This window comes from Anomaloglossus baeobatrachus, chromosome 7 (assembly GCF_048569485.1).
Source record: "Anomaloglossus baeobatrachus isolate aAnoBae1 chromosome 7, aAnoBae1.hap1, whole genome shotgun sequence".
In the NCBI taxonomy this organism is placed as follows: domain Eukaryota; kingdom Metazoa; phylum Chordata; class Amphibia; order Anura; family Aromobatidae; genus Anomaloglossus; species Anomaloglossus baeobatrachus.
Window position 1 is genome coordinate 303,236,660 of NC_134359.1, and position 21,837 is coordinate 303,258,496.

General features: G+C 48.9%; 1 protein-coding gene across 1 annotated transcript; it reads right to left on the reverse strand.

Annotated features, from left to right (window-relative positions):
• Positions 1–247: 247 nt before the first annotated feature.
• Positions 248–21,800, reverse strand: LOC142246559 (RING finger protein 112-like). Its single transcript, XM_075319627.1, has 14 exons — positions 21,740–21,800; positions 7,493–7,571; positions 6,924–7,206; positions 5,433–5,627; positions 5,032–5,169; positions 4,698–4,802; positions 4,558–4,608; positions 4,301–4,357; positions 3,727–3,813; positions 3,489–3,612; positions 3,063–3,193; positions 2,500–2,553; positions 1,595–1,669; positions 248–1,435 (listed from the first exon to the last, which is right to left on the reverse strand). The coding sequence occupies exons 2-14, from the start codon at positions 7,513–7,515 to the stop codon at positions 935–937; spliced, it is 1,824 nt and encodes a 607-aa protein (XP_075175742.1). The 5' UTR covers positions 7,516–7,571; positions 21,740–21,800; the 3' UTR covers positions 248–934.
• Positions 21,801–21,837: the final 37 nt, after the last annotated feature.

Genomic DNA, 21,837 nt, shown 5'->3' on the forward strand with positions numbered 1-21,837 from the left:
GTGGTGGCTGCAGACAGGATCTCATCATGTATCTCTGTATACAGGGAGCTCCCCCTAGTGGTAGCTGCAGACAGAATCTTATCATGTATCTCTGTATACAGGGAGCTCCCCCTAGTGGTGGCTGCAGACAGGATCTCATCATGTATCTCTGTATACATGGAGCACCCCCTTTTGGGCCATATAGAAATGTATCAGCAGATGTGTAGGTACAATGCTGTGTGAATAAGACACAGGATTTTGGCTCTTTATGAGAAACCTGATAAAGTTTTATTATATAATTTATCAATACAGAAAATAAACAATATCTTTAGTTTATAAGAAATATCCCACATTTCGGGGGCACCGGTTACTGCATTTATATATTTCATTGCTACATTCACTTTATACAAAACCATAAACAATTTATAGAACTTTTATTTTTCCTTTTTATCTATTAAAGTTAATTTACAGTGAATATATTAAAAAATTCAGGCCATTCTGAGGAGCCCCAGACTCGATATCTGGGGTTACGCGGCACCAGGACCGTCATTTCTGGGAACCCTGAGATGAAGCTGACCCTGCGGGAGGAGTGGCAGCAGCGCAGGACCGTTCCCCAGTGACGTGAATAGAGGACTCCAGAGAGGGCGCTCCGCCGACCCTGACCCCTCTCATCACTTCTACAGTAGATGAGTCTTTGATGGAAGCCCTTTTACTCCTCTTGAAGTTTTCATGAAAGTCTGTTCTGTTTAGCGCCCCCTACAGGAGAGACAAATCCAGTATATCCTATCAAGATTTCTCGGAAGATTTAGTTTGGTCCTCAAAAAAAGGAATGAAAAGGGGCCACAACTGTCCAGAAAATCTATAAATAATTAAGACATCTCAATACAATCTTGACGCTAGTGGCCATTTATTGGGGTAAAGGTCTTCTCTAGGGTCCAGTGATGGGTCTCGCGCTTCACTCCGCCTTGGGCACCAGCTTTTGGATGTCTTCAGGTGTTGAACCATTATTACCTTGGTTATTGGGCGTCTGATCCTTCTTCTTCTCCATATGCCCAATAATCCCTCCCACACCTCCTCCAACTCCAGTCCCGAGTGCCCCTCCGAGAGACCCTCCAACCGCCCCACCTATTATGACAGCCTCGGTGGCCAGGACTGTTCCAGCCACGGCTGCTCCTACGATGCCTCCTGCCAAGGTGAGGATCCCCCCACCCACCGCACACCCGATCCCCACCGCACACTTAGTGAAGCGCTTGGAGTATTCGACGCAGAATTTCTCCACTTCTTGGTTCAGTTGATCCTTCATCTCATCTACGAGATTTGCCCTCGCTCCATCAGTGCTGCCTTTCAGATTCTGCTCATACTCCTGCAGGAGACGAGAGGCCTCCTCGCTGACCTCCTCCCTCATCTTAGAGGGTCTGATCTTCAGCACCTTGATAGGAGAAGACGAGTTGGGGGCCTGAGGAGGACACGAGAGGTCACGTTACATTTCATAGATGTAGCACGGCCCGGTCTAATGGACAAGGCAGGCACTGATCCAGAAATATGCCACCACCATGGCCACCAGCACCGGCTCAGATGACCAAACACAATGAACCCACAGCTCGGGTGCTCTTACCTTATTTGCAACAAAATCCTTGAATATTTTTAGTGTGATCTTCAGGTTTTTGTGGTTTTCAAGGGCAAAGAACATCTGGAGGAAGAGAACGAGGCGTTAATGTGGGTGACTTAAAACGAGGAGTCTCATTCCATCCCTGTATATATGATATGGGGCATCCAGGGAGTGAGAGCGGATGATAGTTGGGAGGCCGGTGTGGGATCTGAGGATATGGGGCATCTGGGGAGAGAGTGGCTGATAGTCGGGAGGCCGGTGTGGGATCTGAAGATACGGGGCATCGGAGAGTGAGAGTGGCTGATAGTCGGTAGGCCGGTGTTGGATCTGAGGATACGGGGCATCGGAGAGTGAGAGTGGCTGATAGTCGGGAGGCCGGTGTGGGATCTGAAGATACGGGGCATCGGAGAGTGAGAGTGGCTGATAGTCGGTAGGCCGGTGTTGGATCTGAGGATACGGGGCATCGGAGAGTGAGAGTGGCTGATAGTGGGGAGGCCGGTGTGGGATCTAAGGATACGGGGCATCGGAGAGTGAGAGTGGCTGATAGTCGGGAGGCCGGTGTGGGATCTGTGGATACGGGGCATCGGAGAGTGAGAGTGGCTGATAGTGGGGAGGCTGGTGTGGGATCTAAGGATATGGGGCATCGGAGAGTGAGAGTGGCTGATAGTCGGGAGGCCGGTGTCGGATACGGGGCATCGGAGAGTGAGAGTGGCTGATAGTCGGGAGGCCGGTGTTGGATCTGAGGATACGGGCACGGGAATGTCAAGGAGAATTAGATCTTATTCTTTATAGTATTGAATGACTTGGAGTATAGAGAGTGGAACGCCGGGTCACAGGCGACCACCATTCATGTAGTTTGGGGATTGTGATGCGCTGCCTCTAGTGGACATGTCAGGACATGACACCATTACCTCCATAGGTGAAGCGAAGGTGAAGTTTTCTTGCTGCAATGTACTGACGAAATCCTGAAAAACAAAAACACACAACAAAGAAGAGTAAATCAAACAAAAAAAAAAATATCCTCTGATAAACTGGTCGCAGCAATAACAATCCGCACTCTCTTATTTCCGGCTGTGTTCCGGGAGAAGACGTCTCGCCCAAATTAGAGTTTGGGTTTAAACTTAATTTATTATGTAAGGGTCAAGGGAGGAGGTGGTGGCAAAAATGTGATGCTGAGGGGAATGAATACTTTCCAAGAGGGGCATTATCACTGAGCGGGGGGTGTAATATTCACTGCCCCGGGTGCTGGTAGCCCAGACTGCACCACTAGCCCTTCCATGTCCTATTTTCCGTCTTGATGTAACGATGTGTGAGGAGACCTCCTTTACCTGCAGGTAAGGACGTTGTAAAGCTACAAGAAAAGCTGTGTGAGGAGACTTTACAGCCAGACAGGTCCATACTGCGAGGTCTCTATTATAGCAGGAGAAAACGCCCTATGACGACCCAAGAATTTTATTAACATTTCATATCCAACCTTCAGCATTCGACCCAGCTGGCCACATGTGATCCTCTCTCCACGGACATCGGTTTTACTGTGGAGCCAGACGCCTCCCACGAGGTCGGAGATGTATGTGATGAGGTGATTCCTGAAATCTTCATCCATGTCTGTGGAGAGACCCAGTTATCATTATACTGGGGTGAGGTCAGTCCGGAATATAAAACCTGCAGGTAATCACTAGTCGGAGGAGCTAGCGGATAACGGGATGGCCAATTGTGGAGGCTCTGGCGTCTCTCACCAGGTATTTTGGGGCAAGCTGCATGTGGTGGATGGAGAGGAAATGTAATATTGGATGGCGCCCAAATAATTGTACATAAATCAGGTGGAGCATCCATCGATGGTCTCCCTTATCCCTCAGTGTGATCGGTCCATGGAGGACTGTTACTCCAATCCGTGTCTTACCTGAGAGCCGCCCCTGATTGGATCTCAGGAAGGTTTTCCCCGGGTGAGGCAGGAGGAAGCCGCTTGCGGACGGACTGCGCAGGGTCTCCAGCACACGGCGGTATGTCGCGCTCTTCCGTAACTTCTACAAAAACACAAAGTGCAGCTTTCCATCTTCAGTGTCATCTTCGTACATCATCTGGATCAACACTGTGGCCACATACCTCAGCCCTAGATTACTATCAGATCTCTACCATACCTCCGTCTCATGCTCCATGTAGGTCCTTGCCGCTTCTCGACCACAGTCGTCGGGGTTATGCCAATCACGAACCAGAATATTCAGGTGCTGAAATATAGAAGACATCAAAGATGGAGAGATGAAACCATGGGAGGTGCAGACAGAGAATGTCAAAGGATGATGTGGACACTATATTGGGGCCCACAACGAAACCACTCTGCTCCCATTCGTTAGGCTTGGTGACCCTCTGGTTTTCTATTTCTTGTTAACATTGGAGTTCTGCTGGGAAGACAAGTACCCAACTACAGAATGGCTGACCTCAGCTGTCGTCCTTCATCTAAACATGGTCCAGAGCAGACATAGGAGAACCCACAGACTCAACCAGAGTTGTTGGCTCCACTAATGTGCCAAAAAGTTGTGGTCACAAGTTTGGAAAACAAGCTGAAGGCTTCTGGGAAGAAGCTGTAGACATCGACATCGGATTAATGATGTCACCAAGTTGGTTTTATTGATATTAGCCAGGAATGATCCCTATGAAAAGCCGCACCCTACACATCCGGCAAGACTTTACCTAGAGGATTGGTAAGAAGGTCACCTGTAGATATTGCAGACAGAAGGATTCCCCTGTAAGCTCTGAGACGTGGAGATACATCTGAAAAAACACAGAAACAAGTCTCGATCAGTCCGGTTCATCTCATAGACATGAAATACAAGGTTACATGGGCAGAAGCATCTTCAGTCCTTTGATATATTGAGTGACACAATGTGACGATAGTACATGATACATTCAAGGTCTGACATCAAGGGGGATAACACAATGGATATCTGAAGAGATGTCCTCGGCTTTCCTACCTCCAGATAATCCAGCTCTGTTGTTTTCAAGTTTGCATTAACATTGAAGATCTGAGGACACAAACAAATGTGACATTCAAGAAGAGGATGGATGCCCCATCACCCGCATCCATCCCGCACCAAGACCTCAATCAGCATACCAGGTAGGAGCTGAGGAGCATGGACAGGGCGGACAGCTTCACACAGGTCTCCCTATCACTTTCAATCTCCAGTGAGCCCTCTGTGTCCAGGACAAACACGGCCATCTACACAGAGGAGAAAGAAGAGAAACATCATAACCAAGGACCATGGTGTCAGTCGTGAGAATCACAATCTTGCGTCTACAAATGACGTACAATGGATTAGCTACAATCACATCTGACAATCCTCCAGAGATCTAACATTGAAGCGGTAGTCTTATATTTATTTTACTGCCTGCTCAATGTAAATAGCCCAAGGACAGACCTGACGAGAGACATACATGGTGTCCTTTACCTTTTCTCCGTTCCTCTCCAGGATAAAGGGTCTATTCCACACCCATATCCCTTTGGTGAGACTGTCTGTCCCAGATTTCCACTCAAAACCATCGAGGGGTTCATCCTGTTCCCCCAGGCTGATCGGCTGTCCAGTCTCCTACACAGAAGAAGCAAGTTTAAAGAATTGGTGAAAATTCGCAATACCAAGGATGGATCCTCATTAAGAACAGATCCTCCTCACTGGTGACCATGTGCAGAACCCCTCCTCTACATAAACGTTATAATGGTAACTTTGGGTTGGAGCAGATAAAACCATGATGCCCTCCTGACCCTGATTTTGGGGTGGTGATGAGATGAAGCCCCTTTGCTCCCCTGTCATGTTGGATATTGCTCCTTAGCCTGCAGGTTATGGCTCCTCACCAGACTGTAAAGTGCTCTTAGAACATAGTTCATCAGGCTGGACTTTCCTCTTCTTTTCTCTCCGATCACGCAGATGAGGCACAGGGGGTAACCGGAGTTCTCACTGTCCAAAAAGCATGTGTCGACAACAGATTCATCCAGCCCCATCTTGTTGTTAGCGTCGGTATAGACCAGTTGGACGGCACGTGGAGGCGCCTAGGACGAAATTATACCGTCACACTCAATATTTTTGGAGTAAAGCAGATTATTGAAATTTATATCTACGAAGTTGATGGTTACTCAGACAAAAATGCCCAGTGGTGGTCTGCCACCTGTGAAAATCAGCAGGCTCCCACTCCCCCCGTTTCACATGAGTTTCCATGTGGAATCCATCTAAAACATCAGTGGAGCAGATTAGATTCCTCTCGACTGGCATCACTGGTGCATTGACTGAAGACTGGCGAGGGTTAGGTACTCATGGCATTCCCTACTATTCTATTCTCACATGATAGGCATAGTGCCATGGGACAGTTCTGTGCTGTACATCTTTACAACAGGGAGGTCTTTGTACCAGATATAACCAAGTGTTTCTTTATATTTGCCATTAAAATACAATAATATTTTAAATACTCTAAAAATTCTACTTTATCCTACTAGTTTGGATTGTTGTTCTTGACAACTAGCTAAAATATAGGTATGTCTCCTCGGGTATTGTCACTCACTCATTGTCTGAACAGTGGCGTGGTTGACATACCCATGGCGGTCCCTACTATTCTCCAATTCTTACACGCTATCACATAAGCATAGCGCCATGATATAGGCCTATGCTGTACCTCTCTATAAAATGGAGGTTTTTTTACCAGATCAAGTGTTTCTTTATATTTGGAATTAAGGTATAATCATTTTTAATACTCTAAAAGGTCTACTTTTTCCTACTAGCTTGGATTGTTATTTTTGATAGCCATCTAATACATTGACATGTATCCTCAGGTATTGTGACCCACTCATTGTCTGAACAGTGGCATGGTTGAGATACCCATGGCGGTCCCTACTATTCTTCAATTCTTACATGATACCACATAGGCATAGTGACATGAGATAGTTCTGTGCTGTACATCTTTATAACAGGGAGGTCTTTGTACCAGATATAACCAAGTGCTTCTTTATATTTGCAATTAAAGTATAATCATTTTAAATGCTCTAAAAGCTCTACTTTTTAGGATTGTTATTTTTGATAGCTAGCTAAACCATTGGTATGGATTCTCAGGTATTGTCACCCACTCATTGTCTGAACAGTGGCGTGGTTGACATACCCATTGCGGTCCCTACTATTTATAAAACCCACGTAATACTATATCTAAGCTGTGTCATGATAAGTGATCACTGGTTTGTGCTGTACATCTAATCGAGTGAACTTTGTAACAGTTATAACCATTGTTATTCAGCGTTTGACATTAAGGTATAGAAGGGCACACCTGCTACAGACCGTGCAACTTTCCTACTTTCACCTACCAGTTTGGACTGCTCTTCTTTGACACCCTCCTGAACCTTCGTCACCAGTTGCTGCAGGCGGTAAGCAGGTATGAGCTGCTCTTTTGGACAGACTTTTCTGCATTCCGGACAGCGATACCCAAAGGGTTGTGGGGAGGACCAATAGGAAGTGATGCAGGGTTTGCAAAAGGTGTGTCCGCAGGTGATAGAAACTGGGTCCTGGAGCTCATGGAGACAAATGGAGCACGTGATATCCTCTTTTAGTTTGAAGAAATGTGCAGACCCCTCATTTGCCATGGCCGACCTAAATCACAGAGACATCCGGGGGTGAGGAAAAGCAAAGGTACAAGTCTCATCAAGATAAATTATGTGTAGACGAGGAGTAAAGTACAAGCAAAGGAACCTAGAAAGTAACAGCAGAACCAGCTGTGACGGAGCCTAGATCAAAGGGAACAGAGGGGAAAGTACAAACATGAAGGACAATACGAGCAGCTGATAACGGGTCGGAGGACCTGCACCGGGAATAAAACGACTGTGCAGATTATACACCGAGACCGGAGCCTCAAACAACAGGAAATGAGGGAACTTACGGCTTGGAGCGGCTGCTTCCCATGTGAGGAGTGCAGGGCGCCCCAATAACTATGGAGCCTGCGGGACAGAGGTCAATGGCTGGAATAGGCAGGAGGAGAAAAAGCAAACAGTGAGATATGGGAACACCCTGACCGCGTTAACCCCTGAGCTACTGACAGAGCAGGAGAACGGGAACAAAAGGAAGACACAGGCCCCCGACTACAAAATATCTGCACAGTATATACACCCATCACCATATCTGCACCCTGCATATCCATATACTCCCAATATCCACATTATATCCATGCACCATACACCAATATCTGTTATATCATACACTGTAGCCTCTTCTTACCCCTCCCATTATATGCATACACCATACCGCCCCTGTACCCCCAATTATATCCATATACTGTACACCCCCGAACCCGCCAGTTATATCTGTAAACCATATATTCCTCATATCCCATACATTCTCCATATCCTCCAGTTCTATTTATTCACCGTATACCCCCTATTACCAGTTATATCTGTATACCGTGAATTGCTCCCAGCCCCATTATCCCTTATATATAAATACACTCTCTCTATCCCCATTATATCTATAAACCATACACTCCCCGTATCCAGTGATATCCACACTCCGCGCATCATTGTTATATCCATACACATCGCATATCACTTGTTATATCCATACACTCCGTGTATCCCTGTTAAATCCATACACTCCGTGTATCCCCTCATTATATTCATACCCCGTACACTATGTATCCCCCCCATTATTTCCCTACACCGTACATTGACTATATCTCCCCATTATATCCATACACTCCATGTATCCCACGTTATATCCATACACTGTACATTCTCCATATCTCCGTTATATTCGCACCCCATAAACCCTCCATATCTTTGTTATATTCACACACTCTGTATCTTCACATTATATCCATACCCCGTACACTCCGTGTATCCCCCCGTTATATCCATACACCGTACACTCCGTGTATCCCCCATTATATCCATACCCCGTACACTCCGTGAATCCCCTGTTATATCCATACACTCCGTGTATATCCTTTCCTGTATGTTATTTCTATTGGTATGTGATACTGTTCCAACCACTGCCATTGCCATCTGAATTTCATATTCTTCTAACTCTTTGTTCTTGGTTCACACCTGTCTATTTCTTCTGCATCTTAAGTAGTTCGTTTTCTAGCTGTGAAGTAGTCCAAATGTTTCTCTTAGGCTTCTGCCACACTCACGTGAAATTCACGCACGTGCCGAGAGACACGTATTTCCCCTGCGTGTTGCGTGTGGTAAGTACGTGTCTCTGGTACGTGCAGGACACGTGTGTTCTACGTGTGCTATCCGCGATAGCACACGTAGAACCGGTAATTATCATACTCACCTGGTCCTTCCTGATGTCTGCGCTGCTTTCCGTGGTTCTGATCCTCGGTCTCCAGCACTCCCGTCTCCCCGCTGCTGCTGCTGCCAGGCAGTGAAGTGAATATTCAATGAGAATAATGAGCGGCGGTCGGCAGCAAGAGGCAGCAGCGGCAGAGACAGCAGCGCTGGAGAAGGTGAGTAAATGTTTTGTTTTTTTTCACTGACGTGTGTTTTCTCCGGCGCGTGTCACACGGGACCGCATCCACACTACACCGTGTGATACGGGTGCGGGCCGTGTGACACCCGTGCTGCGGGAGAAAACACTGACATGTCAGCGCTTTGAAAAACGCACACACGTACAAACGCACACGGACACACGTTCCGTGTGGTTTTACGTGTGTGTGCCTGCTACAATAGGGTAGTATTGCTGATCGTGTCTCCGTGCCGCCGGTACGTGTAAAAAATGACAAACACGTGCCGGCAGCACGGATGTGTGGCGCTAGCCTCACCCCTGGTGTGTTTCTCTGAGCTCTCTTCCTCTATCCCCCTCCCTTCTGCTCACACCTGAGTCATTTTCTAGGCCTCTAGAGTTGTATAAATTTGTTGGCACAGGTCTGTTCTGACCATGGTCTGTGTGATTTCATAAGTGGGATTTTCTAAGTGGGCAATCAGAAATGTCCCAGAAGTGACCAGAAGGTGAGCGTTACCTCCTTAACTGTTTGTCACTTGCATTTTGTCCCCTACACTTTTTCATATTCCCATATGTAAACCTTAAACTCGCCATGTTCACCTATGCCCTCACAGTTTTTGCTCCACTCCTCCTCACTCTCCTTCGCTATCCCCCAACGCCAGCACTCGCCAAACAAATATTCATCTCCCCTTCCCTTTTACCTCCCCACCTGTTCTCATCTGCTGACCTGCTCCTATATCTCAGCTCCTCTTAATAACACGCAGACCAGGCCGTCCACTCTCCTTCTCCCACCTGCTCTCCCTTTCTCTACTTCTCCTCACTGCTGGTGACATATCTCCCAATCCTGGACCTCCCCAGATGGGACACTGCTCTCTACCACCCCCCTATCGCTCCACCCTTACTAGTAACTACCGCAACCTCTCCAATATAAAACCCATCCCCCTCTCACCCACTCCGCCGCCCCCTCTCTCTGGAGCGCTGTGGAATGCCCGTTCGGTCTGTAACAAACTGCACATCATTCACGACCTCTTTACCTCTAGCAATCTATCCTTTCTGGGTCTCACTAAAACATGGCTGACACCATCCAACACTGCCTCCTCTGCTGCGCTGTGCTACGGTGGCCTTCACTTCACCCACACTCCTCGCCCTGGCAATAGACAGGGCAGAGGAGTGGGCCTCCTTCTTTCTAACAACTGCAGCTTCACCCCAATCCCACCTCTACTCTCCCTTGTCCTGCCTTCCTTTGAAGTGCACTCTGTCCGCATCTATTCTCCCTCCAACCTCCAAGTGGCCATCATATACAGACCCCCGGGCCCTACCACTTCCTTATCGACCAGTTCTCTGCCTGGCTTCTACACTTTCTCTCTGCTGACATTTCCACTATCATCATGGGTGACTTCAACATCCCCACTGACACCCGCCAGTCAGCAGCCTCTAAACTACTCTCCCTTGCTTCATATTTTGGTCTATCTCAGTGGTCCACCTCTGCCACCCATAAAGATGGACACACATTAGACCTTATCTTCACCCGTCTTCTCTCTATCTAACCTCACTACCTCCCCTCTCCCCTTATCTGACCACCATCTATTGACCTTCTCTGCTCTGTCCTCCTCACCTGCCCCCCCTGTCCAGCACATATCACACCCCCCGCAGAAACCTCGCACACGTCAACATACACTCCCTTTCTGACTCTATCCTACCTCTGTCCTCGATATCTTCACTCCGTGACACAGACAGTGCCACCATTTTCTACAACGCCACTCTCACATCAGCTATTGATTCAGTCGCTCCTCTTGTGAACGGCAGAGTGAGACAAATCAATAGACAGCCCTGGCACAACAGCCATACTAAAAAACTGCGGCAAGTGTCTAGGGCCGCAGAGCGGCGGTGGAAGAAAACGCACTCCCAGGAAGACTTCACCACATTCAAAAATGCAATTCACACATTTCGCTCGGCCCTCACCTCCGCTAAACAGGATTACTTCAGAAACCTCATATCCTCTTTAACACACAACCCCAAACAACTATTTAACACTTTTACCTCCCTCCTTCGCCCACCACTGCCCCCTCCAACCTCCCTCATCTCTGCAGAAGAATTTGCCACATATTTCAAAGAAAAGATCGACCAAACCAGACAAGTCTTCTCTGCTCAATCACCACAACCCCTCATATAACAGACCACTGCTCCTCCCCCATAAACTTCCTCTCCTCTATCACCGAAGGAGAGCTTGCACATCTTCTCTCAAAAGCGCACCTCACCACCTGCGCACATGACCCCATCCCATCCCACCTCCTCCCCAACCTCGCCACTATCCTTATTCCAGCCTTATCCCATCTCTTCAACCTATCCTTAACCTCTGGTACCTTCCCCTCTGCCTTTAAACACACATCAGTCACACCCATACTATAGAAACCTTCCCTCGACCCAACCTCTGCTGCCAGCTATCGACCCATATCGCTACTCCCACTTGCCTCAAAACTCCTGGAACAGCACGTTCATGCTGACCTTCCCTCCCACCTCTCCTCTAACTCTCTCTTTGACACCCTACAGTCCGGCTTCCGTCCACATCATTCCACTGAAACTGCCCTGACTAAAATCACAAATGACTTACTTACTGCCAAAGCTAACAGCCACTTCTCCATACTCCTACTTCTAGACCTGTCCTCAGCCTTTGACACTGTTGACCACTCCCTGCTACTACAGATCCTCTCTTCCCTTGGTGTCAGAGACCTCGCCCTCTCTTGGATCTCTTCATACCTCTCCAACCGCACTTTTAGTGTCTCCCACTCCCACACAACCTCTTCATCCCGTCCTCTCTCTGTTGGTGTCCCTCAAGGCTCTGTCCTGGGACCATTACTTTTTTCTATCTATACATTTGGCCTGGGACAACTCATAAAGTCCCATGGCTTTCAGTACCACCTATATGCCGATGACACTCAGATCTACCTCTCTGGTCCAGATGTCACATCTCTGCTGTCCAGAATCCCAGAGTGCCTATCTGCTATATCTTCCTTCTTTTCCTCTCGCTTCCTAAAGCTCAATGTGGCCAAAACTGAGCTGATCATCTTTCCTCCGTCTCACCTACACTCTCCACCTGATCTATCCATTACAATTAATAACATCACGCTCTCCCCAGCACCCAAAGTTCGGTGCCTCGGAGTGACCTTTGACTCTGCCTTGTCCTTCATACCACACATCCAATCCCTCACCACCTCCTGCCATCTTCAACTCAAAAATATTTCCAGAATCCGCCCTTTCCTCAATCCCCAATCTACAAAAATGCTAGTGCATGCCCTCATAATCTCCCGCATCGACTACTGCAACATCCTCCTCTGTGGTCTCCCTGCTAACACGCTCGCCCCTCTCCAGTCCATCCTTAATTCTGCTGCCCGAATTATCCACCTCTCTCCTCAATACCACCCCGCTTCTCCTCTCTGCATGTCCCTTCACTGGCTCCCAATCTTCCATCGTATCCAATTCAAACTACTAATACTGACCTACATAGCCATCCATAATCTGTCTCCTCCGTATATCTCTGAACTAATCTCTCGCTACACTCCAAAACGTAACCTCCGGTCCTCCCAAGATCTCCTTCTCTCCTCCTCTCTCATTCGCTCCTCATGCAACCGACTCCAAGACTTCTCCCGAGCATCCCCAGTCTCCTGGAACTCGCTGCCTCAACACGTCAGACTATCTACTACACTTGCAAGCTTCAAACGGACCCTGAAAACTCATCTGTTCAGAAATGCCTATAACCTTGAATGACCTCACTGCCCCACCACCGTGCGGAGCTGCCGCCCCACCACCGCGCGGAGCTGCCGCCCCACCACCGCGCGGAGCTGCCGCCCCACCACCGCGCGGAGCTGCCGCCCGACCCCCACCCCACCTACTGTCTCCACCCCATAATCCTATAGAATGTAAGCCCGCAAGGGTAGGGCCCTCTTCCCTCTGTACTAGTCTGTCTACTGTAACTTGTATATGTATTTTGTATGTAACCCCCTTCTCATGTACAGCACCATGGAATAAATGCTGCTCTATAAATAAACAATAATAATAATAATATCCCCGTTATATCCATACATCGCACACTCCGTGTATGCCCCGTTATATCCATACATCGCACACTCCGTGTATCCCCCGTTATATCCATACATCGCACACTCCGTGTATCCCCCCGTTATATCCATACATCATACACTCCGTGTATCCCCCGTTATATCCATACATCGCACACTCCGTGTATCCCCCCGTTATATCCATACATCATACACTCCGTGTATCCCCCGTTATATCCATACATCGCACACTCCGTGTATCCCCCCGTTATATCCATACATCGTACACTCCGTGTATCCCCCGTTATATCCATACATCGTACACTCCGTGTATGCCCCGTTATATCCATACATCGTACACTCCGTGTATCCCCCGTTATATCCATACATCGTACACTCCGTGTATCCCCCCGTTATATCCATACATCGTACACTCCGTGTATCCCCCCGTTATATCCATACATCGTACACTCCGTGTATCCCCGTTATATCCATACATCGCACACTCCGTGTATCCCCCCGTTATATCCATACATCGTACACTCCGTGTATCCCCGTTATATCCATACATCGTACACTCAGTGTATCCCCCGTTATATCCATACATCGTACACTCAGTGTATCCCCCGTTATATCCATACATCGTACACTCCGTGTATCCCCCGTTATATCCATACATCGTACACTCCGTGTATCCCCCCGTTATATCCATACATCGTACACTCCGTGTATCCCCGTTATATCCATACATCGCACACTCCGTGTATCCCCCCGTTATATCCATACATCGTACACTCCGTGTATCCCCGTTATATCCATACATCGTACACTCCGTGTATCCCCCGTTATATCCATACATCGTACACTCCGTGTATCCCCCGTTATATCCATACATCGCACACTCCGTGTATCCCCCCGTTATATCCATACATCGTACACTCCGTGTATCCCCCCGTTATATCCATACATCGTACACTCCGTGTATCCCCCGTTATATCCATACATCGTACACTCCGTGTATCCCCCGTTATATCCATACATCGTACACTCCGTGTATGCCCCGTTATATCCATACATCGTACACTCCGTGTATGCCCCGTTATATCCATACATCGTACACTCCGTGTATGCCCCGTTATATCCATACATCGTACACTCCGTGTATCCCCCGTTATATCCATACATCGTACACTCCGTGTATCCCCCGTTATATCCATACATCGCACACTCCGTGTATCCCCCCGTTATATCCATACATCGTACACTCCGTGTATCCCCCCGTTATATCCATACATCGTACACTCCGTGTATCCCCCGTTATATCCATACATCGTACACTCCGTGTATCCCCCGTTATATCCATACATCGTACACTCCGTGTATCTCCCCGTTATATCCATACATCGTACAGTCCGTGTATCCCCCGTTATATCCATACATCGTACACTCCGTGTATCCCCGTTATATCCATACATCGTACACTCCGTGTATCCCCCCGTTATATCCATACATCGTACACTCCGTGTATCCCCCGTTATATCCATACATCGTACACTCCGTGTATCTCCCCGTTATATCCATACATCGTACAGTCCGTGTATCCCCCGTTATATCCATACATCGTACACTCCGTGTATCCCCGTTATATCCATACATCGTACACTCCGTGTATCCCCCCGTTATATCCATACATCGTACACTCCGTGTATCCCCCGTTATATCCATACATCAAACACTCCGTGTATCCCCCCGTTATATCCATACACCCCGTACACTCCGTGTATCCCCCCGTTATATCCATACATCGTACACTCCGTGTATCCCCCGTTATATCCATACATCAAACACTCCGTGTATCCCCCCGTTATATCCATACACCCCGTACACTCCGTGTATCCCCCCGTTATATCCATACACCCCGTACACTCCGTGTATCCCCCCGTTATATCCATACATCGTACACTCCGTGTATCCCCCGTTATATCCATACATCGTACACTCCGTGTATCTCCCGTTATATCCATACATCGTACACTCCGTGTATCTCCCGTTATATCCATCCATCGTACACTCCGTGTATCCCCCGTTATACAGTTAGGTCCAGAAATCTTTGGCCAGTGACACAATTTTGGCGAGTTGGGCTCTGCATGCCACCACATTGGATGTGAAATGAAACCTCTACAACAGAATTCAAGTGCAGATTGTAACGTTTAATTTGAAGGTTTGAACAAAAATATCTGATAGAAATTGTAGGAATTGTCACATTTCTTTACAAACACTCCACATTTTAGGAGGTCAAAAATAATTGGACAAATAAACCAAACCCAAACATAATATTTTTATTTTCAATATTTTGTTGCGAATCCTTTGGAGGCAATCACTGCCTTAAGTCTGGAACCCATGGACATCACCAAACGCTGGGTTTCCTCCCTCTTAATGCTTTGCCAGGCCTTTACAGCCGCAGCCTTCAGGTCTTGCTTGTTTGTGGGTCTTTCCGTCTTAAGTCTGGATTTGAGCAAGTGAAATGCATGCTCAATTGGGTTAAGATCTGGTGATTGACTTGGCCATTTCAGAATGTTCCACTTTTTTGCACTCATGAACTCCTGGGTAGCTTTGGCTGTATGCTTGGGGTCATTGTCCATCTGTACTATGAAGCGCCGTCCGATCAACTTTGTGGCATTTGGCTGAATCTGGGCTGAAAGTATATCCCGGTACACTTCAGAATTCATCCGGCTACTCTTGTCTGCTGTTATGTCATCAATAAACACAAGTGACCCAGTGCCATTGAAAGCCATGCATGCCCATGCCATCACGTTGCCTCCACCATGTTTTACAGAGGATGTGGTGTGCCTTGGATCATGTGTTGTTCCCTTTCTTCTCCAAACTTTTTCCTTCCCATCATTCTGGTACAGGTTGATCTTGGTCTCATCTGTCCATAGAATACTTTTCCAGAACTGAGCCGGCTTCATGAGGTGTTTTTCAGCAAATGTAACTCTGGCCTGTCTATTTTTGGAATTGATGAATGGTTTGCATCTAGATGTGAACCCTTTGTATTTACTTTCATGGAGTCTTCTCTTTACTGGTGACTTAGAGACAGATACACCTACTTCACTGAGAGTGTTCTGGACTTCAGTTGATGTTGTGAACGGGTTCTTCTTCACCAAAGAAAGTATGCGGCGATCATCCACCACTGTTGTCATCCGTGGACGCCCAGGCCTTTTTGAGTTCCCAAGTTCACCAGTCAATTCCTTTTTTCTCAGAATGTACCCGACTGTTGATTTTGCTACTCCAAGCATGTCTGCTATCTCTATGATGGATATTTTCTTTTTTTTCAGCCTCAGGATGTTCTGCTTCACCTCAATTGAGAGTTCCTTAGACCGCATGTTGTCTGGTCACAGCAACAGCTTCCAAATGCAAAACCACACACCTGTAATCATCCCCAGACCTTTTAACTACTTCATTGATTACAGGTTAACGAGGGAGACGCCTTCAGAGTTAATTGCAGCCCTTAGAGTCCCTTGTCCAATTACTTTTGGTCCCTTGAAAAAAAGAGGAGGCTATGCATTACAGAGCTATGATTCCTAAACCCTTTCTCCGATTTGGATGTGAAAACTCTCATATTGCAGCTGGGAGTGTGCACTTTCAGCCCATATTATATATAGAATTGTATTTCTGAACATGTTTTTGTAAACAGCTAAAATAACAAAACTTGTGTCACTGTCCAAATATTTCTGGACCTAACTGTATCCATACATCGTACACTCCGTGTATCCCCCGTTATATCCATACATCGTACACTCCGTGTATCCCCCGTTATATCCATACATCGCACACTCCGTGTATCCCCCAGTTATATCCATACATCCCGTACACCCTCTGTATCTTCATTATATCCACACACTGCGTATCTTCACACTATATCCATACAATGTACAGTATATCCTCTGTTACATCTCAGCCCCGGACTGTGGATCCACATCTATGTAGAGGTTCAAAGGACGGAGCACGGGAAGAAGAAAGAGTAAGTGTGCTGAAGGCACATATAGAGTATACGGTATATCCATAGACAGAGGAGAATGGCTTCCAGCAGCCGATGCAACAATTAGTTTAAAAACAAACATTTATTGAAAAACATTAAATAGCAGGAAGGGATAAGAGGACGCCGTCCTCTCCGGGGACAGCAGCCATAACGTAAACCGTCAGATTTATAGAAATTCCCGCTGGAAACTCCGGACTTTTAGTAGCCGCCTTATAACGAATATAATCCAACAAATGACGCAGCGGAGATAAAGAGCGACCAATCAGTGATCACCGCCGACCTGAGGGGATATCCATCAGTGATCACCGCCCACCTGAGGGGATATCCATCAGTGATCACCGCCCACCTGAGGGGATATCCGTCAGTGATCACCGCCGACCTGAGGGGATATCCATCAGTGATCACAGCTGATCTGAGGGGATATCCATCAGTGATCACCGCCCACCTGAGGGGATATCCATCAGTGATCACCGCCCACCTGAGGGGATATCCATCAGTGATCACCGCCCACCTGAGGGGATATCCATCAGTGATCACCGCCCACCTGAGGGGATATCCATCAGTGATCACCCGCCCACCTGAGGGGATATCCGTCAGTGATCACCGCCCACCTGAGGGGATATCCGTCAGTGATCACTGCCCACCTGAGGGGATATCCATCAGTGATCACAGCTGATCTGAGGGGATATCCATCAGTGATCACACGCCCACCTGAGGGGATATCCATCAGTGATCACCGCCCACCTGAGGGGATATCCGTCAGTGATCACCGCCCACCTGAGGGGATATCCGTCAGTGATCACCGCCGACCTGAGGGGATATCCATCAGTGATCACAGCTGATCTGAGGGGATATCCATCAGTGATCACCGCCCACCTGAGGGGATATCCATCAGTGATCACCGCCCACCTGAGGGGATATCCGTCAGTGATCACCGCCGACCTGAGGGGATATCCATCAGTGATCACAGCTGATCTGAGGGGATATCCATCAGTGATCACCGCCCACCTGAGGGGATATCCATCAGTGATCACCGCCCACCTGAGGGGATATCCATCAGTGATCACCGCCCACCTGAGGGGATATCCATCAGTGATCACCGCCCACCTGAGGGGATATCCATCAGTGATCACCGCCCACCTGAGGGGATATCCGTCAGTGATCACCGCCCACCTGAGGGGATATCCGTCAGTGATCACTGCCCACCTGAGGGGATATCCGTCAGTGATCACCGCCCACCTGAGGGGATATCCATCAGTGATCACAGCCAAATATGGGGGATATTCAAAGATATTCACAAACACCAAAAAAGACTCAAATTCCAGGGAAGAAAGAAAACAAAATTTAATCTAACCAGCTGTTTACTCCGCAGAATTCGCTGAAGGCGGCAAAAATCCTGCAGCTTTGTCTACATTACCGCCGGACCCCGGGACCCTGCCCTCAGGGAGTAAACGCTCCTGAAAATCGTCTCCACCCAGAAGAGCCGGCGAGCAGCGGGGTCTGCAGACACTCTGGATATCGGAAGATACCGAAGATTGCTCCAAGGACGGGTATCACACCTGTTATATTCATACCCCGAACACCCTCTATATCTTTGTGATATCCATACATCGTGCTTATTATATCCACACACTGTACACTCCACGTATCCCCCATTATATTAGGAAACTATATGCTCCACGTATACCTCCATCATATCCATACATTCAACGTAACTCCTCGTATCTCACCTCATCATATTCATACACTGTACACAGACCATAACCACATGTTATATCCATACTCTGCCCCCCCCCCCCCGTATCCCCCGGTATTCTTGTTCTCTGTCCCCCCCTGTATTCTTGTACTCTGTCCCCCCCTGTATCCCCCCGGTATTCTTGTAGTCTGCCCCCCCTGTATCCCCCGGTATTCTTGTTCTCTGCCCCCCCTGTATCCCCCGGTATTCTTGTTCTCTGTCCCCCCCTGTATCCCCCGGTATTCTTGTTCTCTGTCCCCCCCTGTATCCCCCGGTATTCTTGTTCTCTGTTCCCCCCTGTATCCCCCGGTATTCTTGTTCTCTGTCCCCCCCCTGTATTCTTGTTCTCTGTCCCCCCCCTGTATCCCCCGGTATTCTTGTTCTCTGTTCCCCCCTGTATCCCCCGGTATTCTTGTTCTCTGTTCCCCCCTGTATCCCCCGGTATTATTGTTCTCTGTCCCCCCCTGTATCCCCCGGTATTCTTGTTCTCTGTCCCCCCCTGTATCCCCCGGTATTCTTGTTCTCTGTCCCCCCCCTGTATCCCCCGGTATTCTTGTTCTCTGTCCCCCCCTGTAGCCCCCGGTATTCTTGTACTCTGTCCCCCCTGTATCCCCCGGTATTCTTGTACTCTGCCCCCCCCGTATCCCCCGGAAATCTTGTACTCTGTCCCCCCCCGTATCCTCGGTATTCTTGTACTCTGTCCCCCCCCCCTGTATCCCCCGGCGGTATTCTTGTTCTCTGTCCCCCCCTGTATCCCCCGGTATTCTTGTTCTCTGTCCCCCCCTGTATCCCCCGGTATTCTTGTTCTCTGTCCCCCCCCGTATCCTCGGTATTCTTGTTCTCTGTCCCCCCCGTATCCTCGGTATTCTTGTTCTCTGTCCCCCCCTGTATCCCCCGGTATTCTTGTTCTCTGTCCCCCCCTGTATCCCCCGGTATTCTTGTTCTCTGTTCCCCCCTGTATTCTTGTTTTCTGTCCCCCCCCTGTATCCCCCGGCATTCTTGTTCTCTGTCCCCCCCTGTATCCCCCGGTATTCTTGTTCTCTGTTCCCTCCTGTATCCCCCGGTATTCTTGTTCTCTGTCCCCCCCCTGTATCCCCCGGTATTCTTGTTTTCTGTCCCCCCCTGTATTCTTGTTTTCTGTCCCCCCCTGTATTCTTGTTTTCTGTCCCCCCCTGTATCCCCCGGCATTCTTGTTCTCTGTCCCCCCCTGTATTCTTGTTCTCTGTTCCCCCCTGTATCCCCCGGTATTCTTGTTCTCTGTCCCCCCCTGTATCCCCCGGTATTCTTGTTCTCTGTTCCCCCCTGTATCCCCCGGTATTCTTGTTCTCTGTTCCCCCCTGTATCCCCCGGTATTCTTGTTCTCTGTTCCCCCCTGTATCCCCCGGTATTCTTGTACTCTGCCCCCCCCCTGTATCCCCCGGAATTCTTGTACTCTGTCCCCCCCTGTATCCCCCGGAATTCTTGTACTCTGTCCCCCCCTGTATCCCCCGGTATTCTTGTGCTCTGTCCCCCCCCGTATCCCCGGTATTCTTGTGCTCTGTCCCCCCCCCGTATCCTCGGTATTCTTGTACTCTGTCCCCCCCCCTGTATCCCCCGGTACTCTTGCTCTCTGTCCCCCCCTGTATCCCCCGGTATTCTTGTACTCTGTCCCCCCCCGTATCCTCGGTATTCTTGTGCTCTGTCCCCCCCTTGTATCCCCCGGTATTCTTGTACTCTGTCCCCCCCCTGTATCCCCCGGTACTCTTGCTCTCTGTCCCCCCCTGTATCCCCCGGTATTCTTGTACTCTGTCCCCCCCCCGTATCCTCGGTATTCTTGTGCTCTGTCCCCCCCTTGTATCCCCCGGTATTCTTGTACTCTGTCCCTCCCCTGTATCCCCCGGTACTCTTGCTCTCTGTCCCCCCCCCGTATCCCCGGTATTCTTGTACTCTGTCCCCCCCCGTATCCTCGGTATTCTTGTGCTCTGTCCCCCCCTTGTATCCCCCGGTATTCTTGTACTCTGTCCCCCCCTGTATCCCCCCGGTATTCTTGTACTCTGTCCCCCCCCGTATCCCCGGTATTCTTGTACTCTGTCCCCCGCCGTATCCCCGGTATTCTTGTACTCTGTCCCCCGCCGTATCCCCGGTATTCTTGTACTCTGTCCCCCCCCGTATCCTCGGTATTCTTGTACTCTGTCCCCCCCCCCCCGTATCCTCGGTATTCTTGTACTCTGTCCCCCCCCGTATCCCCGGTATTCTTGTGCTCTGTCCCCCCCTTGTATCCCCCGGTATTCTTGTACTCTGTCCCCCCTGTATCCCCGGTATTCTTGTACTCTGTCCCCCCTGTATCCCCCGGTATTCTTGTACTCTGTCCCCCCTGTATCCCCGGTATTCTTGTACTCTGTCCCCCCTGTATCCCCGGTATTCTTGTACTCTGTCCCCCCTGTATCCCCGGTATTCTTGTACTCTGTCCCCCCCCGGTATTCTTGTACTCTGTCCCCCCCTGTATCCCCGGTATTCTTGTACTCTGTCCCCCCTGTATCCCCCGGTATTCTTGTACTCTGTCCCCCCCTGTATCCCCGGTATTCTTGTACTCTGTCCCCCCTGTATCCCCCGGTATTCTTGTACTCTGTCCCCCCTGTATCCCCGGTATTCTTGTGCTCTGTCCCCCCTGTATCCCCGGTATTCTTGTACTCTGTCCCCCCTGTATCCCCCGGTATTCTTGTACTCTGTCCCCCCTGTATCCCCGGTATTCTTGTACTCTGTCCCCCCTGTATCCCCGGTATTCTTGTACTCTGTCCCCCCCGGTATTCTTGTACTCTGTCCCCCCTGTATCCCCGGTACTCTTGCTCTCTGTCCCCCCCGTATCTCCCTTGTTTGTACCTCTCTCTTCTCTTTCCTGGCGTCTCCTCAGTTAACAGGAAACAGGAATGGAAAGTGAAAGTCTCCAGGTGCCGCCTCCTGCGCTGTGATTGGTGGCG

Coding starts and splice junctions, on each gene's coding strand:
- LOC142246559 (XM_075319627.1), bottom strand. CDS start 7,515: ATGGGAAGCAGCCGCTCCAAGCC. Junction 4,803..5,031: donor TGGAGAGGAACGGAGAAAAG/GTAAAGGACACC, acceptor TCCTCTGTGTAG/ATGGCCGTGTTTGTCCTGGA. Junction 4,609..4,697: donor TGCTCCTCAGCTCCTACCTG/GTATGCTGATTG, acceptor TTGTGTCCTCAG/ATCTTCAATGTTAATGCAAA.